The following is a 26053-nucleotide window of genomic DNA, read 5'->3' as shown; positions in this document are numbered from 1 at the left end:
AATTTAAAATTTTGGATTTCCATCATTGAAGGTAGCAATTGCTTCGAAATACTATACAAGATAAGTGGGACTTCATTTCACCGAATATACTTCGAGTCCTTGGGGTTTCTGTTGTGTGGATTATACAACGAAACACTTATAAGGGTTAAATTACAACCAATGGGAACAATGAAAAAAACAAAAAGATGCATACAAAAACCAAGCTGAGCTTGACAGAGAAACCTAATTGATCGATCAAGGGGCCAAAAACAATGACATAAATGAAACTTTCTCTACTTTCAGCTTAATTTCAAAAACCTCAGAAACTGATTATTTACTGTGAAATAATAGATTCATTGATAGTCCTATCGAGGAAGGCTTGAAGGCCTGGATGAACTTTCGGGGTGGAGCCATCAGGGGATCTTCTCTATTGGTTTTGGTTTTCCTCCTTGAAGGCCCCCCAACCACTCCCATGCTTCTAACAGATGCTGAAGACTTTGAGTTAAAAAACGATCCAAACGAAGCATCAGTCGTCACAAATGATAGAGGGCCTTTATGTGATGTATCTTGTGGGTATCCAACAGCTCCATCCTGATGTGGGGGCGGGAATTTCTCGCTCTTGCTCTTGGCATTTCCTTGTGCCGCAACTCTCCACCTCTGGAATCAGCAAACAATAAAATTTTAAGTAAATTCTAGTGAACTAAATGAAGCCAGAAAGGCTACTATTTAACTGATTGTCCTTGCGGTTACCCCCCTCCCCATCTCTTTTCCCAACAAAAATATAGAAGACATGTCAAATGGAGGGGAACTTGTAGATGATATGTGCACATAATGTTGCTTATATGACGATCTAATACCGTCACATCAACCACATAATTAATAGTGAAAGAAATTTGACATGGCCAGAAAGATCATCACATAAAATATGCTAACCCCAAAACTAGCAAATTGATATTTCAATTTCATGATCATGTCAGTATATATTATAATGACTTGACACGCAGGAAGGTGAGATATTGATGCAACTAAGAAAGAAAGACAGAGATGTTTCACATACATCTAAGTTTCCTTGAATCTCTGCATTAGCTTCTGGAGCTGGAACTGCTCGACCAACTCGCTCACGAGCTTTAACTCTTTTGGGACCATCAGCTGCATTAGTTTTCCCACTTAGACCTCTTTGCCTGAGAACAATAATTATCATCTGTCAAGAAATGCCAAAATGAGTCCAGAAAACGGTAAACATGAAGAGAAGTAAAGAGTAACCTTCTAGCTTCTTCATCTCGTAACTTTACATCCATTTCTTTGCTAGGAGGATATTTTGGTAAACTTGATGGCTCACAAGCACAAGGCTCAGTAATAAAGAACTGTACCCAGATCACAAAATATACAATTAAACACAATTTGTAGAGTCAATTGTGTTCCACCAAAAAAAATCTGGCACACCCATCAGATTAATATCTTGTAAAAAGCACAGTGGTATTAAGCAATTGTTAACTTCCAAAGGGTGATATATCTTTCTTTGAAAAGAAACATAACGTTTAAGAAGACCTATTCAAGAGACAGTATGAGTCAAAGAGTCCTTGAACTAATCAACCATCCGGATTATGTTTTTCTTTTCAAAATATAGTATCTAGGTTCACAGATAGCACTAATATCGTTTCCTCAGAGAAAATATGGAATTAAATAGAGGGTACTTACTTCACTAGTTAGCGCAGTGGTGGCAGTGCCTCGTCCATCAAAGTCTATCGATAGAAGAGATTCAATTAAAGGTAGCGAAGAAGGTGGGAAATCCTTGAATGTTTCTGCTACACAACGCTTGTATGGCTGCTGAGGCTTAAAAAGTGTTGCATTTGGCAATTTATACTTTTTCCAGTATTCCTCGGATGGGGAGCCACATAACTTAAATATCTTGTGCAGTTGCTCAACCTAAACAGCAAAAGAATTTAAAGGTGTTTTTCAACGTGAAAACCATAGATTAACAGAAAATGACAACTATTACATCAACCAAAAAGATCCGGAAACCAAATTTCAAAATGTGTAAATGAGAATAACAGCACACAAGAATTATGGTATTTTTCTAGTAGACTCACAAATACACATGGACCAATGAAGACCCAAAATTGTTTCAAAAAGAGTGGAGTAATGCATCATTATTCAAGAACAACTTAAAAGTGATAACCTTAAGAGAAGAACTTATATAACAAGGCAATCATAATACCTCTGTCCGTCCTGGCATAATAGGCTTCCCAGCAAGTAACTCTGCCAAAATGCAGCCAGCACTCCAAAGGTCAACACCGACTCCGTAGGAAGTGGCCCCAAGAAGAAGTTCAGGTGGGCGGTACCAGAGAGTGACAACTCGACTAGTCATGGGTTGCTTCTGCTCAGGATCATAAAATGTAGCCAGTCCAAAATCAGCTATTTTTAATGTTCCTTCATTGTCAATTAGCAGATTGGAACCCTTGATATCACGGTGCAAGACACCATGGCTGTGGCAATGCTCAAGCCCAGACAGCAACTGTTTCATATAGCACTTGACCTGTCACAAGGAATATCTTGAGAAACAAATCAGCCTCTTAATGTCATAATTTCTTACAACCAAGAAGAAATGCATAATTTCTTATTCTTGCAATTCTTAAGAATTGTAGAGTCATGGCATCTTTATCCCATTAATTGCCAAGGAAAACAAAAAGATTGACATATATATAGTCATATACGTTACTTAAACACACGTTTTACATGTGTTTGTGTTTCAAAAGACTGCATTTTTGAAATATTATCAAATAAAATTTTTGGTAAGGAGGAGGGATATTAGGAGCTGTGGAGAAAAATGAGAGCACTTTATATAAAACAGTGAAATTATTGGGTTAACTTAAGCCGCAGGTAATGGAATATTAAATTCAACTTCTCCCCAGGTACATCCAAACAAAAAAAGCCTAGAGAAAGTCCTTTCTTTCCCTGAGCTTCTAACCAATTCCACCTTTTTATCTACATTTAATTGAGTGATGCGAACAACAAAAAATTAATTTACATACCCCAAATGATATAACCATAACATCATTTGACTGGCCCTTATGAAATAAATCATACATCTAGAAACCAAACTACCAAGTATGGGACCCAATCCAGCCTAGAAAGGTCTCAGGTGACATCAAAAGCTCAAATCAAGCAAAACAAAAAGGACACCTACGGGCACATGAGTTCAAGATCCAAAGTGGGCAAACAAAGGCAAAGTAAACAAACATCCAAACGCATAAAAACAACCCTTTAAAAGTAGACACCAAAATCTAGCTTAAACTCCCCAAAACCAACCAAAATTTCGATAAAATCCACATTCTACAACCAAACCCAAATGAAAATTAACAATTCAATTACTAAGATACTAAACCAAAATGTACCTGAGACTCGGTGAACTTGATCCCAGAACAAGCTGCGAGGCCCGAGAGATCGTGTTCCATGTACTCGAAAACCAAGTAAAGGCTACAAGACATTCTTGAAGTGACCAAGCCTTCGAGCTTAACGACATTGGGATGGTCAAGCTTTCTCAGCACATTAATCTCCCTGGCCATGAATTTCACACTCTCTGGCTCCAAAGTATCAAACCTAACCTTCTTTAAAGCCACAATTTTCCCAGTAATCAAGTCTCTTGCTTTATATACATTGCTATAAGTACCCTGCCCAATCTGAAAAACAAATATATATTTAAATAAATAGAAAATTAATATAAACCAGAGAATTAAAGTAACGATTTTGAGATCTTTGAATTGAATTGGGACTTTTGCGTTTTGAGCACCTTAGCGAGCTTCTCGAAGGTGTTGGCGCGCCGAGGGGTCCAACCTTGGATCGCATCGCCGGCGACTGCCATGAGCCACGAAGGCCAACCTTGCTGATTTGCCGGAAAAGGTTTCCGGCGCTCTATCGCCGGAAAGTCGCCGGTATGATTCATCCTCTGCCTCTCTATCACTTCCTTCCTACCCCTAGCAACTTCGACACCATCGGTGCCGGAAGGCTTCTCGATACTCCGGCTACGATGCCGAGCTCCGCCGGAACTCCGGCGGACACCGGTGGCCTCTGTGCCTAAAACGCACCCCATCGGTCAGGTCTCCGAGCTCCGGCGAAGCATTCGGAATAGCGATGTTAGTTGCTTGGTAGTGGTGGTTTTAACGACGTCGTAGAGTCACGCAGATAAACACATCCACGACGTTGTATTGCAAACTGATTTAAAACCGCGGCGCAAAGTGGTGGTTTTAAGTTTTAACGACCAGTGTACGGACAAGCAGAGAGAGAGAGAGAGAGATAGAGACGGTGGTTTTTGGGTTGAGCTGGGAATCAATCGCTGTGTTCAGTCATCCAGTGAGAGTCTTACTTGTATTTAGTGGGTAAAAAGGGACATGGGTTTGGGGAGTAATTACGGAAATGCCACAGCGTTGGGGATCTAATGGCCGGGATTTTACGATTTTACCGCGGGCGAGAGAGAGAGAGAGAGAGGGCCGAAGAAAACCAGATGATGCTAACATCATAAATGCAGATTGGGTCCTCAAAAGTCAAACCAAGCGAAGAAAGCTACTTTTTGACAGAGCTCTAGGGTCAGGGTCAAGTTCGCTTTTTTTTTTTTTTTTTGTATTCTAAGTTTCCAATTCCAACCATGTAACATCGACATTTGACCCTCTTGTGCGCAATGAGCATCATAGTTCGCAAGTCTTCTAGGATTCCCAATTAAATATCTGTGAAATGGTAGTTAAAGTAGATGGTGAATTGGTTGGACTATTATAATCAAGTTTAGATAACTATCTTATACTAACTATTTCCAATCATATAATATGTTATATTATTAAATTATCAATTTATAATTTAAAAATTTTATTTAATTAATAATTCATGCTAATATCTTACATACAAGAAATCCGTTACATCATATTATTAAATCAATTAGGCAAATTTTTTCAAAGCATATTGATTAGTAATAGAATTTCATGACTTTTAGGTAGTTTTTTTATTTTGATTCTAACATTTACGCTCAATTACATTATAGTGTAAAATTATTATTTTAAGTTAAATCTAAAATTTAGCGTTTAATTCTCAAATTTTAGATAAATTCAAATATCCACTCCACATACCTCTCAACAAAGTTAAATAATTTTATTTCTTTTGGTTTGGGGTAAAACTTAAAAGAGAGAGTAATTTTGTGCAAAAGAAAGTGAAAGTGAAAGAAAATAATAATAATGATTATGATAAGCAGCAAATGAGATGAAAATGAATTCTAACTACCCCCACCGAACCTATTAAAAAGGGCATGTAGGTTGGATACTTGCATTTACTACTCTTTGTTGTTGCATTCACCAGCTTCTACAGAGGCTGTGTGCTACTACATTATTGTCTCAGTCACATTTGAGTCTTCATTTTCAGTAAGTCTTCATTTTCAGTGCAACTGTGCAAGTGACAATCCTCATTTTCAGTGCTAGTAGGAAATGTGAAAAGGGTAAGTAGTATGAGGCATTTAGTTGGGGCTTATGGGAGGAATTTGTTGTATGCATTTATATGTACAATAATTTTTCATGATGGGTATTGGTACCAAAAAGCATAGCATATCCGTCCAACATTTTTCTCAAAATACGAATTTACTAGTAATATTAATCCGTGGATCTTTCATAAATTTATAATTGATATTTCCCATCCACCCAAATTTAACCACCTTATCCACTTCTACCATCATTGGCTTCCATCAAGAATCATTAACTAAAAATTCAAACCAAATATATTTGAATTAGACCCAACAAAATGCTTCGCCTTTAATGTTTTATTTTGTTGTCATAACCTCACTGTTGATGTTAGTATGTAGAAATTCACAACTAAATCCGTGCATGCATGTATGATTCATTATTCTTAGAATAATGCTATAATGTTATTCTTATGTTTATGTAAATTAAAAATTGTAACTTTAGAGATAAGAGTATTTACTCATATATTTAAAGTTTTGAACTCAATATCGTTTTAAAATAGTGATAATAATTATTGGTCAAATCTTTAATTCCTCTCAGAAATGGGTCCCCTTGGTCTTTCATTTTGTAATGGCAGTCGCATCACGCATGTATGAATAAATGTGGTTTAATTGAAAACATGGAGTCAAACAATTTGAAAGTCAGGTTTATTGTGCCGTGGTTAAATGGAAATTGACTTCTCATTGACTAAAGCATTCAAATTTAGAAACATACATGGTAAAGAAAGGACAAACCATACCGATTGGTGCTCTTCTAGAAAAATCAAACATACATTTGCATGAATCATCTGAGTTAGGTAGAATGGCAAATTAAATAATATGTTAGATGCTAATTAAAGTGACCTCGTATCAACTTCATGCATCGACTGTAGAAATGAGTATATTCAACAACCCTCTTTCTTTCATTTTTACGTAATTAAGAAGTTACATTTTTTCATATTATTTGTATTAAATATATTTTGATTTGTATATCATAAAAAAGCATGAGAGTAATTTTAGTTTATTTGTGATTGTGAATAAAGATGAACAAATATAATTTCTCAAAATCTTACTACAATATTAAGGAGAAAAATACTAATATATAAACACAACTAGTTAGTTTATAATTACAATTTGATGGGTCACTATTTCACCTAAAGTATTTGTATTTTTTGAATGAAATAGATATAAATATGGTCAAAAGATGTTTTTGGTCCCTGTACTATAGCTGAGTCATACTTTAGTCCTCGTTATTTCAATTTGCATTGTTCAAAAACCGTGGTTGCATTAATGTCGTAATCAGATCCAAACTATCAAAATTGTCTACTTCAGAGCCAATCAAGTGGTGCCACATCGACATTTTTTCGTCTTGATTTTGACCAATTAGGTCTGATTACAACACTAATGGAAACACGGTCTTGACAATAAGCAAATTGAAATGATGGAGATCAAAGTACGACTCAGTCATAGTACAGAGATCAAAAATATTTTTCGGCCTATAAATATAGATGTAACGTTATTTATTGTTATCATTATTGACTTGAGGATCTCAACATTCAACAACAACATGATAACTTATTAAAGGTTCCACTTGATTTAAGTAAATGCTCAAATGATCCGTTTAAAGGATCAAAGTCAAAATGATAACATCATCAAGGAAAAAAAATAAAAAAGGCATAATGCTCTCTTCATTGGGCTAGTGACATTATGTGATCGAAACTCTAACATGCAGCCCAATCAAAAGGCCCAATTCTTTGTATTTGTGAATTAGGTTTATGGAGGTCGAAAATACACCCTCATCCTTCATCAAGTGGCACCATAACCTTATGATATTGGGCCTTCATATAAAGAAGTAAGTAAATTAAAAGAAAAGATTAAGTATAAGTTTGCAGAATCCTGAGGTTGAGTGCTAGCCACAATTAGAAATTTAGAACCAGAACCACATTGTTGAAGAACACGTGTCCAATCCTTATTGGCTGCATAAGGGATCCCTGGATAGAACTCCATATTTTTCTTTCATTCTCAACCTCACTATTGAGTCAATCATCACTGACACTTAAGCTCTCGATTGATCAGACGCTCTTGTTTTCTTCTTGTTGACAGCTTCTTTGGCTATCTCTGTAATTTTATATTTTAGTTTTTGAAAGACAGAATTTGGGCAGCGAGCAAAATGGGAAGCTTCTGCTGCTCTTCAGAGGATGAGTTGTTGCTGGGGCTGGTGCTGGCTTTGGTGTTAGCAATGGCTTTCTTTGTCGTATGCCAGCCTCCTCCTCAAAGGAGAGTTACTGTATACCATTGCTCTTAGATGGTTTTTCAAAATGTACTATTTCATTTTGCTAGTTATTCTTGCTCTTGCGAGTATACAATGCAAGCTAGCTATCTATTTTCCTCTTCATTATAAACTTTATAATTATGTGTGTGTATGTAGAGTAATGTTCGCTTATCAAATATACAACATATTATCATACAAGACTGTAAATTTAATACCATATTATCAATAGTCTAAATTAACAGTCTAATAATAAAACATGTTACATTATTTGACAAGAAAACATTTCCTTATATCTTTTTATTGGTAAAGATATAATGCACTTGTATTTGGGTGTTCTCTCTCCCCATCCACATTAATAACGAGCAGTTTGTGATAACATCAATTTGTTCCATGTAAAACGAGGTACAAGAGATCAGCCATTTGTTTTGGTCATCAGATCAGTCTTCTTCCAAGTATCATCATATACAAAATTTAGGTAATATAAGTTGGCTAATAAAGATTCAATGATTTTTATGATATCCTTAGTTTTCTCAGGTAATATTTGTTGGAATAGTTCATCTCATCTTTGTTTCTAGTTTCACAATTAGTTTTCCACTTTTACCTTAGTTGTTTTTCAGTCTGGCTTTTGTTTCTACAATGACCAAGGTTACCAAGCAGCAGGAATTAATGGGGTCTCAGTGGACCATTGCAACAACCAACACTAACATAATACCACACGATGCCTAACTTTTAATTGTAACCTTAAACTTATTAGACCAATATTTCAAGACTACAATATTAATGGTTGATAAATTCAACACCAAACAGAAGCATATTTCCTTGCCTGAATTAAACAGAAGCATACCCCTGACATTTGCCAGGAGGCTGCTTTCGGTTAAAGAACAGGGGTACTGAAAATGAAATTGACCCAGCTTCAACATTTTAACACTACTGGTCAATGAGGATATAGAAACAAAGTCTGCAAGAATATAAAAGAAAAAAAGGACAGAAAAAGAAAAATCTGAACTAAAACAAGGAAAACCTTGTAATCCAATTAACCCTTTATGTCAGTATAATTCCCAGCCTCTTAGGGTGGGTGGCATATGTACTTATGAAATATTAAATCTGCTGGTGGCTGTCATATATGTGCTAACAAAAGGAAAGCTTTTCTGTTTTCCTAACTGGAGCAAAGCTTTTCAAGGGCCAAGTTCTCATCCCCACCAACAGCTTCCAAAGTACTCCTTGCTTGAGCTTCAGGGAAGCCCATCTCTACAAGTTTTTGTACCTGTACAGGAAAATCCACTGGCTTAACAGGTTTCCAATTTTGCATATAACTTCTTCATTGTGAATTAGTCATAAGAATTTTGAATTTTTTCTAAAAAAAAACAAAATATGCCACAGACTCTTGAGTTTGTTTCCAAAAGAATACTTTTTCTGGTGTGAATAAAGTTACAAAATGTGTCTGTTATTTCCATAGACATTAAAATCAAGCATATCAAAGATAAGGTAGGATCAGACGGACCTTTTCATCAATCCCAAGAGATGATGTCTTGGCAAAAGTTTCTGTCCAGTATCGAGCTGTGCCAACAAAGGTCTGGTAGTCTCTAAGATACTGCAATATCAACATGGAGGCATGGATTTAGAAATGGGAGAAGAATTTTATTTAAATATATAAATAAACTAGAGGCATCATCAAGGCAAATTGGCAGCAATCCATTACAAGTCTGATACCCTCTAACATCAATTGAAAGACAGAAGCGGTTAGACCTGTTGTGCCACCACAGCATCTTGAGGATCATCAGGTTGAGGAGCAGAAAGTAATGCTTGCACAGAAAGAAGTGCCGTTTTCAATGTAAGAGCTGGACTCCATTGGTCCTTCAAGATATCCAGACAAATTGCTCCACTTTGACTGCTGATATTGGGGTGCCTTCAGCAGGTTACACACACAAGAAAATTCTACATTAATGTTCCATATAAAGTTCAGGCTGCAGAATATATTAAGAACCAAGTGTTGACCACCAAGCTATATCACCAATTATAAAACCTTAAACTTGAAGTACCAACAAAGTTCCAACCAAGTCCCCAACTTGTAGTCCATATTGATCAAGAACTACCTAATACTTGTCCTTGATCCATGGTACAAGGCTACAAGCAATGGGTTGTCAGTTAGACTTTAATCTCTGTGGACTACTTAAACACTTAAAAGGAAGAACATTCAAATTCTCAATCAGAAGTTGAACTTCAGCAATGGGTTGTCAGTTAGACTTAGGCTTAAAGATTAGAAAATTTTAAGGGCTATTTTCCAATTGATTACCATTATTTGCAATACTTCTAAGCAAATGCTATGTATGAGAACATCTCACAATATCCCTCAGTGTATGGTCAATATATCGACAGAATCAAAAAGATACAAGAGGAAGAGATATGAACATAAATTCCCCATACCAAACTTTGGTCGCAAACTGCATTTTGGGAGGCTCAAAAGGGTATGCATCTGCAGTAAAAAATCTCATTCATGTCAGTAGGAATTTAACATTCACCATTCTCATTCTAATACCAATTGACAGCCATGTTAGCAAACAACCATCTAAACTGTTTTAGCATAATAATGTAATCAAAAGCAAGCACTAGGCCTTTTATGGTGGTCTTTCACTCACTTTTCCAAACCCAAATTATCTAACGCCAGAGTAAGAACAAACTACTGCTTTGATACTTCCCCCAAAGTTGACAACACAAAATAACCCTAAAACTACAGAAACTAATTTCTTTTATTATTACTATTTTGTTTCAAATGGGCTTCAATTCATATCCACTTAAGACATAATAGGTCAAATTCTGGCATATTCCTGTTAATTTTCTCAGATTTTCTCGAGAAACACACAGAAAGAACACCAAGATTTCAAGTAAATTAGGCAGAAACATCATCAATAACAACAAGGGCAATTGAAAATTAAACCTGGCAATGCGATGTCGATCTGAAAAGTACCACCCTCGTATGGGGTACCAATTGGGCCGGGAATGGTTCCGATTAAACGCGCAAGACTAGCGTCGCTTTTGGGGCTGACTTTGATACCTGAGCGCTCTATGTCTTTGCTGCATTCCTGAAGCTCCTTCTGAACCCTAGCGAAGTCTATCATCTTCAATTGCTTCGAAAGAAAGAACTTCAGAAACCTCAGGGGGGGAGATGAAGACGCAGTTGGATTGGAGGTAGGAGATGACAGAACAACGAATAAAGCTCTTTATCTCTCTCTGATTGATACTTTACTTGCCTTTTTGGAGAGTGAGAGTCTTGACTCTTGAGAGAGACTATCTGATCCAGTAATTAGTTCCAGCAAGAAAGAATTTAGCAGATTTTACAAAATTAAAAATAAATAAATTTTTTTTTTCTTTTTAACATTAAAAAGAATTGAACCTATACTTAATTCGACCTCATTAGGCATCATCCATCCTCACCACTTTATTTAACCTCATCTAAATTTTTTTCTTTTTCTCATAACATGTAGGCAAGTTGTGCTAAAAAAAGGGTTTATTCACGTTAATGCTCTCTGAAAGTTACATTTTTTCTCATTTTGCCCTTCAAAGTTACATTATATCATATTACCATCCGAACTTTTATCATTGCTACAAATTACTCGATTTCGTCTAATTCATTAACTCTTTCGTTAAAAAAACTGATGTGGTGTCTACATGTCCAATTTATTATGAGCACCACATTAGCATTTTTAACGAAAAAGTTAATAGACTAGGCGGAATCAGACAATTTATAACAAAAATAAAAATTCAAGTGACAAAGTGATACAGTTTAAGTTTGAGGAGGCAAAATGAAAAAAAAATATATATTTCAAAAGACATTGGTGCGAATAAACCTAAAAAAAAACTCTCATGTTGATGAATTTTTTTTTTTTTTTCAACACAAAGGTGTATAAATACATCAAGACAAGTCTAAAATCAAAATGTTCATGGTTTATTAAGATTAGTGTCACATGCAAGTCTAATTATATACCTATGAATTTTCCTTCCTCGACTACCATCCCCCATCCCGATACAAGCGTTTATTATACTAGATATACTATACTCATTAGGTTTTATTCCACTCATAATCATTTCCTGAAACAGATGCATTGCTTCTCCAAAGAATTCACTTTACACATAACAAGAAAATAACGCATTTCATGAAATAACATTTCGTTCTGGAATTGCATCAAATAGTCTCCGAGAATCCCCAAACTCCCCACACTTTGAATACATAACAACCAAGGTATTAGCAACAAGTTCATCAAACTCAAACCCTGTAACCACTGTGATCCCATGAATCTGCTTTCCCATGAATCTGCTTTCCCAATTCCAAATCTTTAGTAATAGAGCAGGCCTTAAGAACACTCGGAAATGCAAACTCATTACACTTAACACCTAACAAGTGCATTTCATTATGGGGTCTTCGCAAGCAGCATAAGCTCTCATTAGTTTGATACCTAGTGAACCGTCCAAGTGAAGATTCTGATTTGATTGGGTGTGGTATTGATTCGGTGGTGGTGGTGGTCATTGTCGTTGGTAGTGTTCGGTGGTGGTGCAATTAGATCTCACATTGTGGTGGTGATGATGGAGTTGGGTGTTTATATTGGTATAGAAAGTAGAATAGGTTGGATGTGGTGTTGGGTTTTAGTAAGGGTAAGTTGGGAAAACTTGTTAGGTATACTAATAAATTTTTGTAATTTCTAATTTTTAGTTGGGTGTAGAAAGTATGTTAGGACTATTGATAAAAAATTCAGGTTCGAATAGTGGCACCCATATCAAATTAATAACATGACTCACTAACACAATTTACCACTCTAATTATAGTTAAAAGAAAACCAAAAACCAAATCAAATCTGTTTCTCAAAATGTACATCTATACGACACTACATATATATACTGACAAGTTCTATTTAGTTTTTGACAAGTATGAAATGGGAAGCTAAGGAAGGAACACACAATTAGGCTTTGAGCAACATGCAAAGGGATATTTAAATTAGTTTGAGAAATGATATTCACCTTCTCCAATCTACTTTCTCTTTTATTATTCTCATTTCACAAGGTATTTTTATGACCGAAACCGTTCATTTTTTAGATCTAACTATAAAGATTATCTCTGCAAAAAATCAACCAAATCAGAAATCGTTTGGTTATGTAACTATGATCAAATAAACAGACAGTTTTTGTAACAATTTGATTCACCGTTTGTTTATTTATTAACGATTACATGACCAAACGATTTTCGATTTAGTTGATTTTTTACATATATAATCTTCAAATAATTATCTAAAAATGAACGGTCATGAAAATACACTGTACAATAAAAAATAATAAAGGAAAAAATCAATGGAGAATGTGGATAACATTCCCTAATTAGTTTTAGGGAGACTTAAAGCTCAGTTCATTTTATGAGTTTTTCTTAGACTAAAACCGATAGTGATTTAGGGTTTTTAATTAAATTATTTTATTTTTCTTCTTTGACAGCTTTATGTTAGATTTTAAAACCTAACATGCAGCCTCTACAAAACTCACTCTACATCTTAGGAGGGGAAATATCCTTCAAATATAGGAAAATACCCTTTAAATCGGAAAAAGACTTTATTATGAATTAAAATGATTTTCTGATAAATTTTAAAACATCTCCAGTTTTCATCTAAAAACTTTTTTTTAAAGAACCTAAGTCTAATTATTTCTTAATTTTACATGTTGCCTCTTTATAAAGTCAGAATCTCAATTGGCAAGCCTTGAAGTTTCTGGATTTGCTATCAGCTAGAAAAGTTTTACTATCCCTTTCTGTCCTTTGAAATAAATTAGACCCAAAGAAACTAAAAATTGCTTGGCAATATCTATACATCGATCATTTATAGTACAAAAAACAGAGCACATTGCATTGTAGAGTATGTAAATGTGAGATTCTCATTTATGTTGTAGCCTGTAGTCACATATGAATGAGTATTACAGGGTATATATGCAATATGCATAATAAGCATAAGCTAGCCATTAACACCCATAATTAATGATGAGTAATGCGATGATGTACATTCTACACAAGGGTTCCACCCCTGACATACTCGGTGAAGGCCAAAGCAACGAGACCCAACATGGCCAACCTCCCATTCCAGAGCTCAGCATCTGCTGTCATGATCCCATCTGATTTCGACTCCACGCTCACCCCTTTAAGCAGAGGAATCAAGGATGCCACTGATAGCAAAATGCTGGTGCCAACGAACAAGGACACCCCGCCGTTGGATATCTGAGCAAACACATCCTGACCCTTGGATAGTTCCACTGCCAGAGCCGCCACAAACCCCACCATTGCCAGCCTGCCGTTGATTCTCTCCGGTGCCGGCCCACTGAATGCAAACACATCTGAAAACTTTGTGCTAACCTTAGGCTTTGGAGGAGGAGGAGAAGTAGGTGGCTGTGAGTTTTTGGAGGCATTTGTTACACTAGATGGTTGCTCCTTCTCACCATCCTGCAAATTAATGACACATCAAGTAGCACAACATGGTTAATTACTTAATTAATTAGAATCATTTATATATAATACCTCGAGAATTAATATGAACATGAGTTCGAATGTTCGATCATAATTAACCCAAAAGAGAAAAGAGATGAGTAGCTTAGAGTCCTAATTACCTGGGCCATGGAGCGTACCCTCATCATGTGAGCATACCTATGCTGAGTTGGAGCATAGTTAGTAGGAACAATTATCAGCTGGTTCACTCTGTTGTTGTTGCCTGCTGATCCATAAGCCATGGAACTTCCTAGGATTGATTGCATTGCAGTTGCTGAAGCCATTGCTTAATTTCTTAAATAATATTAACAAGGCAGCAAATTAAGAATAACTAGCTTAATTAGCTAGATAGATACTTAATTAAGGAATGAATATATGTTGATTGTGTAATTAGTTGCACGCCCTGGAGTGGCTTTATATAGTAGTGCAATGGGCATGGGCCTAGTGGGCCAAGCCCCTAGTGGGGGAATAGCTCAATGGTACGTGCACAACTTGGCACCACATCCTAGCTAGCTCGTTTGGTTTCACTTGGGTCCTCTTTGTCCACACGTACACACACATGCATGGTACTTGGTAACAGCTGGTTAACTCGTCCGAGACTCGTACGTACGTGGCTTGCTCACAAACCACAATGCACCAGTCACTGAGTCAGTGATTCTGATTTCTGAGGTCTCATCTCATCAAAGGCTTTCATTTTGGTTCCTAGTGGTACGTAGCACATAATATTATACAACAATGTGCATGAGAGTACTGATGTCCCACGTCTTTCATTGCACATTCTAGAACGAAGTAAGAACAAGTATTGGAGGGTTACTTCAATTAATGCTTGCTCTTACCTGCAGTAATTTGTTTGATATTAGCTGTAGGAGAGTAATTAATTTGTGGGGGTTTATGGTCAATTAATTGGTCCTCTTGTTTTTGGCAATGCCATGGTGTTGTCATACTGTTCATGTTGCCAACATTGTGATGACATGCATGGTGACATCTCTGCAGGCCATGCCGCTAGTGTGGTGCCAGATTGTGATTATTTTAAGTATCATCTTCCAAATGTGAACCTCACAATATATTTTTATATATATTTGTAACAAACCAAAGTGATTGAACTGTTATTACGAGCTTGATGACTTAACTATATACGATATGTCATATGTGGTTATGAACTTTATATTATGTGTGGGACTGAATTAAGTACATTTTTAATGAGTTAGACTTTACGTGAAACTCTATATCTATCTAATATATATATATATATATATGTGTGTGTAGAGGTAGAAGACTTTTCTAATCTATAATCTGTAACCATAAACTCAGGTACGCTTCCTTAAATCAGTTTTTATTATTGTTTTACACGCTTATATCATGATCGTGCTTATTTTATATTTTATTAACAGTTATGGCTTCTCTAATCACTCTAATCATATTTTACATGTTTATATAATAATGATTTTGAGAAACTAGAAAAATAGATAGTTGGAATTAAGAAATTTCGTATTAACTTATTGATCAATTAGCATCTGATCGCTTCCATACACATTTAAAAGTTGCAAACCCACTTTTTCTTTTACTCTTGGAAAAAAAAAAAAAAATGGCTAAAGTTTAACGTATGAAGAGGGACACCAGACATGTTGCGCAGAAAGAAAGTTGGAGGTGGACATGACATGTGAGGTCAAAATAAACCAATTTTATGACGAGTAAAAGAAAGAGAGGCACAACTTGAAGACGCAGAGGGAGCCCCTGGTTTTGGTACATATGGTTTTCAAACGCAGCCAGCGGGTCAGAAAATTCAGGATAAAGCGAGATTCATGACCCATAAATTTTTGTTTATTCTTCAAAATTTGGGAGGCTAACACCAAATCATCAATCACTGCCCAATACCACCACCCCAACTTCTCCATATACAAAAAAGAAAGAAAAAAAAAAAAGGAAAAACAAAAACATGGAAACCAGAGGAATTGCAAGGAAAACACAAGAGATTCGAAGAAGGAGAAAGAAGAAGAAACCAGTTGAATAACACAACAGACGTAACCAGCTTTTTTTCATTTGGGTTTAGTCTCTTTTTGTGGCTTAGTTTTGTGCAAGCAAGTTTGAGGCTTTGAGCTCCTTGTATCCAATTCTTCTAGCTTCCCTGGTGCGTCTTTATCATAAACAGAGCCCCTTTTGTTCTTTTGATGAGATACTTGAACATTAGTTTTGAAGCCTTTGATAGCGTGCACTTGATCTCTGTTGTTTCTGGTATTGATTTTTCTTTAATGGAATATCGTTCTCTGTTTGGTTGCCGAGAAAAAATGAAATTTATTTCTGGGTCTTTGCTTTTTCTTTATTGTTTTGGTTTCTAGGAATTGGTAAATCAATTGAAAAGAAATGGTTGTACTGGGGTTCAGCTTAAGGGAGGTTTTTAGTCTGAACTTGTGCTTTTACTTCTTTATGTTGAAGAATCAAACTCAGAGAAAGTTAGAATTTTTAAGGAACCAATTGGACCCATGTGGGAATTGTAGCTGGAATTTGTTGGGTTGTTGCATCCTGGACTAAGCTTCTTATCTTCCTTCCTTTTAATGGTGTAAAACAAAAGGGCCTGTATTTTAGCCCATATTTGTCGAAATTGTCATCATAATGGGTTTTTGATATTTTCCTTGTTAAAAATTTAATGTTTTTTAGGAGTATGTGTTCGGAATTGCTACGTGTTTCGGAGATTCTTCATTGGTATGGAGTTCTATGAATCATAGCTGGCCAAATTGAAATTTCTTCAATGCTGTATGTTTGGTTGTAAATTTCAGAGATGATACTTCTTGAAATCTCAGTCATTTGATTGATTTTGTCTTACATTACTTCTGGTTCTATTTTATATCTCTGTATTTTGTTTCCATCAGTTGTAATGCCTAACATTTAGTTGAGGATGACTATTTTATTTGCTGATTCTTAGAAATGATAAGACAAAAACTAAAACTAAGTTTGAATAAGTAGTTCTTCCTTTAGATTGTCAATCACCAATTTCTAACTGAGCAGATATTTCCAGGACGGCACATTGGTTTCTGGAAAACCATGAACTGCTTGTTTCTCTTTGTTAGCTGACAAGAAGAAGACATGGCGTCCTACCCATCCCATTTGAAATTCTGACTTGAGTTCCATATGATCTGATGAAAGAACCAGTTTAGATGCAGATGCATATGGTAGGTTTAGTATGATAGCCTCAACTATAAATGTTGAATTAGATGGTTAGAACTACTTCTTTAATCAGTGGGAACTAAGGCAAGTAAAGGCTCTGGTGGCACGGATATGGTTGGGCAACTTGAAACCATTTAAGTCACTCGGAACATAGAAATGCAATTTGATTTTTATGCATGAATGCATTGAGAAAGAGGGATAAGAAGAAATTATATAAAAGGAGTAGAGTTAAATAAAGGACTTCATCTTGAATTTATCTGAAGATGGGCTTGCCTCAAGTGTCTTCTGGCAGTATTGCTGAGGAAGTGGCAGCATCACTGTGCACATTTATGCAACCTCCATCTAGAATTGCTGGCATGAGCAGCTGTGATTTAAGTGGGATGCATGGAGGAAACCTGGGAAATCACATGCAGGTGGATTTCACATCTTCTTCTTTTGGAGAGTTCCAAAGGAAATCCATCATGGAGATACCAAATAAACCAGATTTTTCAAATATGCGTAAAGATGGTAGATCAAACATGCATGCATTGAAGATTAATACAGTGGAACAAGGTTACTGGTTAAGTCAGAAAAATGGACAGAATATTGAGACACCTGTTCCTAGGATTGTTGGTTTTGAACCAAGAAAATTAAATTCTCCTCTTAATTTGTTTAATGGAAACCAATATTCTTCAAACAAAGTGACAGTCACAGGTGACACAACTGAGGCCACTGGGTCAATGGTCAGGAAGCGGTTATTGTCGCCTTTGAATGGAATGCTTCTCCAAGATCAATTTATTGGTGATTCTCTAGACATTGGTGATGGGATTTATAAGAGTGGCTCCTTGAGATACAATGATAATTCTAATGTTCCCACGTTACATGAGCATAAGAAAGCTCATATTGGCAACTCCAGTTGTTTCAATTCTACAATGTGGTCTGTATCTCATTCCCCAGAATGGAAGAATTCACTGGATCACAACTGCACGACAAACTCCTCTTTCTCAGTTGATGGTCCTTTGCTTGAAAACAAGGAGCCACAATCTCACAATCAGTTTATACCATCATCTGGACTTAATTACTCCACAGACACAATTAAGGTAAGGTCACAATCAGAGGCAATATCCATAACTTCAAGAAAAGTGGTGTTGCCTCCGCTTTCATTGTCTCCTCTTGGTCCGAAGTTTCCTGAAAGAGTGAAATGTGGAGAATTATGCAGGGATCATACACCAAAGTTTTATGATAACAAAGTAACTTTAAAGGACATAGAACAGTCACTGGACAGAACTATTTCAGGCATCTCATCTTCATGGAAAGAGGATGCTTTTAGGATGCCAAGTAACTCATCGGAAGATGTTGATATTTTGCAGAAAAAGTTTGACCTCTTTAGTCCTGAGAGTACCACTGGGATGGGACATCACTGGGATCAGGATTTGAAATCTAAGCCTCAAGGTGTTAAATTAGTTCGAACCCAGTCTGGACTGCCGACTAGAAGGTCCTTGGTTGGTTCATTTGAGGAATCCCTGTTGTCTGGTCGATTATTATCTGCAAAGGCTAATCAGGTTTGCATTTGTCTCTTCAGTAATGTGTGATATAAGGTTTTGTTACTGCATCTGTGATTTCATAATCCATCTATTGAGCTCCATATTTTATCGATTTCTGTTATTAATTTGAGGTCTTGCTTGAAACTTTACATTTGCAGAGAATTGATGGTTTTCTTGCTGTTCTGAATGTCTCTGGAGGGAATTTCTCACCAAAATCACGGAAACTTCCGTTTGCAGTGACCAGTGTGGATGGAGATAACTATTTGCTATATTATTCATCAATAGATCTTGCTGGGAGTATGACATCAAACAATTATGGAGGCCTCACGGTGAAGGGGAGCCTTAGCATGAATGATTCACGAGCAGAAAATAACCGTTTGAGAATACCTATGAAAGGCCGCATACAACTGGTAATTAGCATTCTCATCATAATATATTAAGTATCAGAAAACTTCCAAATGTTCTCATTTCTATCCACAGCAATGCACTGAATTTAGGAAAAGATGCTGGATATGTTATTCTCAATAGCTTTTGTGTAGCTTAGGATGTCTCCGTCTCATTTGCTTAAGGCTTTAAGCTATGGAATTTCTAAATAAGATTTCAGGAGCAAAAAATGACATTGTATGTAAGGGGCAGAATTTCTTTAATCCTTGGATAGTTGGATGGTCATCTCGATGCTGATTAATATTTGTCAATTAATTTCATGTAGTTGTACATATTGAGCAACATCTGGTGGTAGTCAGGCCAAGAGATGGTTGTCATATACTGATGAACTGAATTGTTTATGGCAGGTTCTCAGCAATCCAGAAAGGACGCCTATTCACACCTTCTTCTGTAACTATGATTTGAGTGACATGCCTGCTGGTACCAAGGTAGTCAGGAAGTAGAAAGGGAAAAGTTATCTGTCAGGTTTCACTAGTTTTATGCATGATGAATGTTGTTTGACTTATACTTGATATCTGGAAGTTCTCACATGATTTATAGTTAAATCTCTCTTAACTAAAGTTCCAACCTGAGTTCGTCCTGAGTGATATCTGCCTGGAATTTTCAAACCCAGGGACTCATTCTCTGTCTTTTGTAGAATTTTAGATGGGATATGCTTGCTTCTTTTGTGGAGTTTATTTGCTTTTGACAGTTCTTTTGATGGATTTTTTCTTCAACATTCTTCATATCAAATACAGACTTTTTTGCGCCAAAAGATCACTCTAGCCTCTTCTGAACCAACCTCTAAGGATGGGAATGGAAGACATACAGATGCTGACAAAGAAAATGATTCCAAGACATCTTTGATTCCAGATGCTACTAATTCTTTGCAGCTTGGTGACATTGATGCGGAATGCATAACAGCCTCTTGTCTTGGTGAATTCAATGGTTGTAGATATGAGAAGACCAGTGAAAGCAAGTCTGTGTGCAGCCCTTCAAAGGTTAGAAAGAATACTACTGGTGCTGGCGTCCTGCGTTATGCTCTTCACCTTCGCTTCTTCTGCCCTTTCCCTAAGAAATGTTCAAGGTCAATCCAGAGATGTAAATCAGATCCCTTATCTGGACAAGCGAGAAACAGTTTCAACATTGAAGGGGAGCGGCGCTTCTACTTGTATAATGATTTGAGGGCAGTGTTCCCTCAACGCCAGACGGATGCTGATGAAGGCAAGGTATATTGAATGCAACACCTTATATATAGGCTATTATGTGCATATTGATTCCTTGCATGATTCTTCTTTGTTGGCTGAAGTAATTGGAACAATGTAGTATGCAACTGTACGTAGCACTGGTTCAAAGTTCAAACCAGGCCGTCCTTCTACTGTGATGCTCAACTTAATGCTTCAATCTAATGCCCAACTTGTCTATGGTCTGTTAAAGCTGATTTTGCACTATAGTTGATTTTAACACATGCATTTTCTGTTTCTATTAAATACTTTCTAGCTAAGTTGAATGTGTTGGAAGTTTGTTTATGTGAACAGAAACCACAAAGGGTTAGATCTGTTGTTTGAGGTGGAATTTATTATGAATATGAGGCATCCTATAGGCTCTTCACAAATAGTCTCAATCTGCACTATTGATAAAATTATGCAGCTAGTCATTTACTTGGTTTATTAAATTTACAATTCCGAGATTGTCAGTTCTTGTGCTTCAAAATGATAGGCATGAACTAGTAACTCTGTATCGTTCAATTACTCACCTAATCGAACAATGTATGTTGTTTGCATTTTGCAGTTACATGTGGAGTACCATTTTCCTTCGGATCCAAAATACTTCGATATCAGCAACTAAAAGGCATAGGACATTCTCTGCCTGATAGATAGTTACACAACTGTAGTCTCTGTACATATTTGTACATTCAATTTCCTATCTTCTTTCGGGCAATTTCCCCATTTAATCTGTAAATAATCGTAATTGTCAATAATTAGTTGATTAAACATACTTTTACTACTTGTAGATATTTGAACACTCTGATGGTTCAATGACAGCTTTGGCATTTTCTTCCAGCTATTTACAGGTCCATAACTCCTTGATAAGGCTAAAACTGGGACATTTTGTTTGGGACATGTATTAAGCACCCCAAAACAGTTTATTTCCATTTTCCCAAATATATCATGAAAAGTCTTGAAAACCCACCACAAGGAATGTGCGTAATCTATCTTGTCATGATGCAGTGATGCTAAAATTTTGGGAAAGGTTGTGTTGTGGGGATACTTCAAAGTTCAAACCATGAATATAATTGGGGCATATTACATTATGTCAGCTAATTCAGCCTTTGCATGCTATCACTTGTGAGTCCGTGACAAAAGGGTATGCACCTACTTCCCTGAAATGTAGTAAATTTTAAAACAACAATAAAAAGCGGATTCCAAGCCTGTGGAATCAACAAGATAAATTGTTCTTATTCACCATCTCCCCCATCCACATTACAAAGGAAAACACCCCAAAAGGCCCAAACGAACGGGTTTTGAATCTATCTCAGTTTCAAGGAAAATATCTACAACAAATAATGACCAGAAATGTGAGGTGTTAGTCGACCCGGAAACTTAAGTTGTTAGGGCATAAACAAGAAATATATAAAGCTGACACTCTTTCATCATGAGTTATTCTTTTCATATTAGATAAGTAAAATATATGGCACAATGTATGCTTGAAAAATAATTATAATAAATAGCATTGTCCTTTCTTAACATCTACCTAAGCCTTATTTGTTATGCAATTTTTTGATTTAACCGAAAGTATTACTTTGAAATGGATGGGTGTAGCCGTGTAGGTTACTTTTATGGCTCAAATGGATCCATAGCTGTACATATGAGGGAAAGTTAGATGTTACTCAATACCTCCTTTTGAAATGAATGTGACAATTGCATGTAAAACGATATATGCAAGCATTTGTGACAAAGAGGAAAAAGGGGAGGTTTGCTTGACAAAGATGTGAGTTGTGAACCATATATAAATGAGTGTACTTACCTTACGCCATGTTTGTAAGTTTGTTGCGTCAATGAAAAACAACATCTTCTTCTCCAAATCTTACCCCATTCTTAGCATGCGTGGATCGGATTGGATAATGCTTACTTTACATTTTCTATAGTCCAACAATTATAAACTTAAGCCTGTTTAAAGATTTTAATTTCAGATAATCAAAAACACTTTTGATAGCATTTAACAGAAATTATTAAAAGTGTTATTTTGAGTTATATAAACACTTTTTGTTCTTTCTAGAGAAGCATTTGGTAGATACTTTTGTAAGAAGCACTTTCAAGGATTTTGTGTGTTTCTAACAAAAACCATACTAGCAAAAGTGCAACTAAACAAAGTTTTTTTCCAAAAACACTCTCAAATAAACCCTTAATTCAAATATAATCGGGTTTAATATAAAAAAAATTATATCTATTTAGGACTCAAGGTCTGGGTTTATGATGACAATTTGACAAGGGTTGCTATGATGATTGTAATATGTGGCATCTCATCATAGCATTATATATATTTATTATCCAATTGCAAAGCATCAAATATTGGATATGAATACATTTAATTTGATTTAATCCAGTCTCTGTATCCAGCATGTCAAACAAACACGGCCTTGTATAATTGTAACTTCCAAACAATGGCATTGAATATGGTTGAGGGTCGTCGTATCCTGGATGCCAAACGTGTCGTGACGACCTCTAATTGCTTGTATTTGTTGCAGCTTTTGAGAAGAAACCCCATTCTGAAAGAAACCATCCTTTATCTGAAGTATTAGAAAGTTGGATAAAAACTTGCATGGGTTTAACCAAGTAAGAGGAAAAAGGTTGGCAAAGTTTGTTTGGCTATCCAAATCTTATAGCACTGAAATCCCAAGCAGAAAGAACTCATGGGGTTGCACCAAAGGTTTGTATTGAGTGGGTGGACCAATTAATAAACATGTTATGGGGTTTACTTCATAGTTTGAACTGTACATCATGAAGTAAATGCCATGGTTGAACAAAAGGTAAACTTTTGAATGAAAATATGTAATATGGAAACCAAAAAATAAAGGGCATTTAAAAGGGTCCTGACCTGTAATTTGGTGTTTAGCTCAACCCAAATGAGGGTAATAAATTAACCAATGTTCTGATATGAGCAGTTTCTTTTGGGTCAGTGAAATTATGTGAATAATGTCACAAGAATTTATGTGGGGACAAACCAGTTTGTTGCATAGAAGTCTGAACCATTCAACTGATGAAGGAGCTACCACTGCAAGGGTAAATAAGTTGACAATAACTGAGTCAACCCCAAGTAACTGTCAAGCTTATTTTGAAGACAAACAAGTAACATCTCTCATGGTCAACATTACCCACATTGCAAATAAACATTCATCTTTTAACATGTCAAAAACCTCTATAAGTCTACATGTCCAAAAATTTAGCAGTGAGATATAGCAAAGTGGTAATAGATACATCATCTACACTTGCTAGTTCAAAGAGAGTGAGCTAGAAAAAATATTGACCATTTTTATTTTTTAATAGTTTCTTTCTTTTATCATGCCTCTCCTCTAAAGATTCCTCACTTTCTTTGTTCTATAAATGCTCCTCTTAACTCCACACAAACTCATCTCTATCCGTTACCTTTTCTTTAGCTCTCTTCCTCATCCCCTCTGTTTTTCTCTTCTCTGTTTTCTGCAATTGTTCATCATCATCATCCAATTGGGATCTCACTATGGCCACCACTGAAGCCAAGTTTCAGCAAAACCCACCTCTGAAACCCCACAAGATTTTTCTTGTATCCCAAATTTGCTTGAGAACTTTTGCCATGGCTGCTACATTGGCTGCAACATGGGTGGTCATGACAAGCAAGCAATCCATAGATTTTGGTGGCATTCCCTTTGATGCTAGATACAGCTACTCCTCTGCCTTCAAGTAAGATCATCACACTTTCACAGATAATGTCAACTTCCAAAAAATAAAAAAATAAAAATTTGCCAAGCCATTTATTTTGTTTAATTAATTTCCCATGTTGCAGGTTCTTTGCTTTTGCAAATGCTGCTGTGAGTGCCTTCTGTTTGCTCTCCTTGCTCCTTTTGTTCCTTCTCCATCTTCAAGTCTCAAACCCTGCCAACTACTTCATCTTGTTCCTGCATGATTTGGTATATGCTTGGTTTTGTTTTCAGAACTGAAATTTTCATGAACATCTTCAACTACAAGCACATATATATATATAATTATTGTTTGACATGATGTTATATATCTTACGAATTTTACAAAATCTTTTAAATTGACAGTTGGTGTTCTCTTTGCTGCTTGCTGGGTGCTCGGCTGCAACTGCTATAGGGTACGTGGGACAGTATGGGAATAGTCACTCGGGTTGGGCACCAATTTGTGATCACTTTGGCAAGTTCTGTAAATCAGTGACCGAATCTGTGATACTCTCTTACTTGTCTGTCTTTGTCTTGCTCATGCTTATCATAAGCTCGGCAACCAAGTGTAGGAAGATTCAGGTTTAGAGCTTGTAATTCTGTTGTTGTAGTTTTTTATTTTCTTCCGATGAGACTCTGTTGTTGTTGTTGTAGAAGAAGAAGAATGGCTAGAAGCCTAGAAGAAGTTAGGCCATGCTGAAATATAGATCTTGGTAAAACTAGCTTGCATTAATGACTATCTTGCTCCCCAGTCCACAAAAACGAGTAATTTATAGTGTGAATGTAACATTGCCACGTGTTGTTACAGTTCCACTTATGTTATAATATGTCTATATTTATTAATTCTATATCTAAGAATATAAACTTATTGTCTAATTATATTATAACACGTGAACTTGTGACACTACATGATAGTTTTATGATCACAATAAAAAAAAATTTCCACCAAAAAAACTGAAAATGTTTATATTGAGCACCCCATGTTAAAGCCTCTTATGTGGGAAGAGGCTCCTATGTGAGAGCATGAAAAAATTTTGGTAGGTTATGGGAAAATGCTAAATGTCTCAACTTTTTATCTCAATTTTTGTTTATCTTTTTATGTGTCATTACTTTAGTGGATATAGTACTTCCTTTTTTTTTTTTGAAGTTTTATTTTTTATTTTTTAGTGTCAAATGTATAAATGCTATATAAATTGAAAAAAAAAAAAAAAAAAAGTTAAGATCCCTAGCACTACTTAATAACGTGGGTTTAACAATTATTTTATATTTTAACATTTTTCTCATATAGATTTCCAATTTGTGAAATTGTCTCAAAAATTGAAACTGCATGTTAAAGTGTGATCCCAAAAATCACTCTTGCCTTCAACCCAACATTACCAAAAGCCCTTTTAACTTTAAATTCCCTCCTAAACAAGCTTTCCATCTACGAAATTTACAATGAAAGAGAGCATAGGTCCCCATTCCACTCATCTTCTTTTTTGACACACGCAGGATGTTCACTGTTCAGCAACGAGAATTTTCCCATTTGGGCCACAAGGCCCACAACCCGACAAATATAAGCATATGGGCCGTAGCAACTATTTACATTAATTCACCATTTAGAACGCTAATCTATTTTCAGAGCCCAAAGATAAAAAACCGTTTTCTGCTTCAAAATGAGCAACATTACTTTATCTTGATAAGTGGGGACTAGGGAAAAAACCATTTCAATTTTTTTCCTAAAAAACACAGCTTTAATGAACCTTATTTTCTCCAAAGATTCCATTAAAAATATTTTTAA

The 26053-nt window shown here is 35.9% G+C and overlaps 5 protein-coding genes across 5 annotated transcripts; 2 read left to right on the top strand and 3 right to left on the bottom strand.

Annotated features, from left to right (window-relative positions):
* Nucleotides 1-49: 49 nt before the first annotated feature.
* Nucleotides 50-4438, bottom strand: LOC147274486 (Protein kinase superfamily protein). Its single transcript, XM_086228141.1, has 7 exons — nucleotides 3770-4438; nucleotides 3375-3659; nucleotides 2198-2515; nucleotides 1678-1905; nucleotides 1243-1343; nucleotides 1037-1160; nucleotides 50-636 (listed from the first exon to the last, which is right to left on the bottom strand). Exons 1-7 carry the CDS (start codon nucleotides 4067-4069, stop codon nucleotides 310-312), a joined length of 1683 nt encoding a protein of 560 aa, XP_086084267.1. The 5' UTR covers nucleotides 4070-4438; the 3' UTR covers nucleotides 50-309.
* A 4273-nt stretch (nucleotides 4439-8711) lies between these two features.
* Nucleotides 8712-10998, bottom strand: UBC27 (ubiquitin-conjugating enzyme 27). The gene is made up of 5 exons (XM_086257393.1): nucleotides 10660-10998; nucleotides 10149-10197; nucleotides 9471-9630; nucleotides 9226-9315; nucleotides 8712-8988 (listed from the first exon to the last, which is right to left on the bottom strand). The coding sequence occupies exons 1-5, from the start codon at nucleotides 10838-10840 to the stop codon at nucleotides 8881-8883; spliced, it is 588 nt and encodes a 195-aa protein (XP_086113519.1). The 5' UTR covers nucleotides 10841-10998; the 3' UTR covers nucleotides 8712-8880.
* Nucleotides 10999-13601: 2603 nt separating this feature from the next.
* LOC147274484 (early light-induced protein 2, chloroplastic-like) lies at nucleotides 13602-14604 on the bottom strand. The gene is made up of 2 exons (XM_086257091.1): nucleotides 14355-14604; nucleotides 13602-14190 (listed from the first exon to the last, which is right to left on the bottom strand). Exons 1-2 carry the CDS (start codon nucleotides 14514-14516, stop codon nucleotides 13759-13761), a joined length of 594 nt encoding a protein of 197 aa, XP_086113217.1. The 5' UTR covers nucleotides 14517-14604; the 3' UTR covers nucleotides 13602-13758.
* Nucleotides 14605-15925: 1321 nt separating this feature from the next.
* Nucleotides 15926-21407, top strand: LOC147274483 (uncharacterized). Its single transcript, XM_086257458.1, has 6 exons — nucleotides 15926-16360; nucleotides 17246-18935; nucleotides 19076-19327; nucleotides 19709-19789; nucleotides 20099-20569; nucleotides 21132-21407. The coding sequence occupies exons 2-6, from the start codon at nucleotides 17658-17660 to the stop codon at nucleotides 21186-21188; spliced, it is 2139 nt and encodes a 712-aa protein (XP_086113584.1). The 5' UTR covers nucleotides 15926-16360; nucleotides 17246-17657; the 3' UTR covers nucleotides 21189-21407.
* A 2622-nt stretch (nucleotides 21408-24029) lies between these two features.
* LOC147274482 (CASP-like protein 1F2) lies at nucleotides 24030-24986 on the top strand. Its single transcript, XM_086228440.1, has 3 exons — nucleotides 24030-24277; nucleotides 24381-24504; nucleotides 24640-24986. The coding sequence occupies exons 1-3, from the start codon at nucleotides 24078-24080 to the stop codon at nucleotides 24859-24861; spliced, it is 546 nt and encodes a 181-aa protein (XP_086084566.1). The 5' UTR covers nucleotides 24030-24077; the 3' UTR covers nucleotides 24862-24986.
* The last annotated feature ends 1067 nt before the right edge of the window (nucleotides 24987-26053 follow it).

The sequence above is a fragment of the Dryas octopetala genome, chromosome 9, assembly GCF_963921425.1.
Source record: "Dryas octopetala chromosome 9, drDryOcto1.1, whole genome shotgun sequence".
Lineage (NCBI taxonomy): Eukaryota > Viridiplantae > Streptophyta > Magnoliopsida > Rosales > Rosaceae > Dryas > Dryas octopetala.
Note: the sequence above shows the minus strand (reverse complement) of the source record. Positions and strands in the feature narration are given on the sequence as shown.

Excerpts from the sequence above, each read along its gene's own strand:
- LOC147274486 (XM_086228141.1), bottom strand. The coding sequence starts at position 4,069 with ATGGGGTGCGTTTTAGGCACAGAGGCCACCGGTGTCCGCCGGAGTTCC. Across the intron at positions 1,161-1,242 it reads CGAGATGAAGAAGCTAGAAG|GCAAAGAGGTCTAAGTGGGA; the intron begins GTTACTCTTTAC and ends TATTGTTCTCAG. Across the intron at positions 637-1,036 it reads AGATTCAAGGAAACTTAGAT|AGGTGGAGAGTTGCGGCACA; the intron begins GTATGTGAAACA and ends TGCTGATTCCAG.
- UBC27 (XM_086257393.1), bottom strand. The coding sequence starts at position 10,840 with ATGATAGACTTCGCTAGGGTTCAGAAGGAGCTTCAGGAATGCAGCAAA. Across the intron at positions 9,631-10,148 it reads CAGTTTGCGACCAAAGTTTG|GCACCCCAATATCAGCAGTC; the intron begins GTATGGGGAATT and ends AACCTGCTGAAG. Across the intron at positions 8,989-9,225 it reads CTCTTGGGATTGATGAAAAG|GTACAAAAACTTGTAGAGAT; the intron begins GTCCGTCTGATC and ends TTTCCTGTACAG.
- LOC147274484 (XM_086257091.1), bottom strand. The coding sequence starts at position 14,516 with ATGGCTTCAGCAACTGCAATGCAATCAATCCTAGGAAGTTCCATGGCT. Across the intron at positions 14,191-14,354 it reads GGGTACGCTCCATGGCCCAG|GATGGTGAGAAGGAGCAACC; the intron begins GTAATTAGGACT and ends ATTAATTTGCAG.
- LOC147274483 (XM_086257458.1), top strand. The coding sequence starts at position 17,658 with ATGGGCTTGCCTCAAGTGTCTTCTGGCAGTATTGCTGAGGAAGTGGCA. Across the intron at positions 18,936-19,075 it reads TATCTGCAAAGGCTAATCAG|AGAATTGATGGTTTTCTTGC; the intron begins GTTTGCATTTGT and ends TTACATTTGCAG. Across the intron at positions 19,790-20,098 it reads ACATGCCTGCTGGTACCAAG|ACTTTTTTGCGCCAAAAGAT; the intron begins GTAGTCAGGAAG and ends TATCAAATACAG.
- LOC147274482 (XM_086228440.1), top strand. The coding sequence starts at position 24,078 with ATGGCCACCACTGAAGCCAAGTTTCAGCAAAACCCACCTCTGAAACCC. Across the intron at positions 24,278-24,380 it reads AGCTACTCCTCTGCCTTCAA|GTTCTTTGCTTTTGCAAATG; the intron begins GTAAGATCATCA and ends CCCATGTTGCAG. Across the intron at positions 24,505-24,639 it reads TCTTGTTCCTGCATGATTTG|TTGGTGTTCTCTTTGCTGCT; the intron begins GTATATGCTTGG and ends TTAAATTGACAG.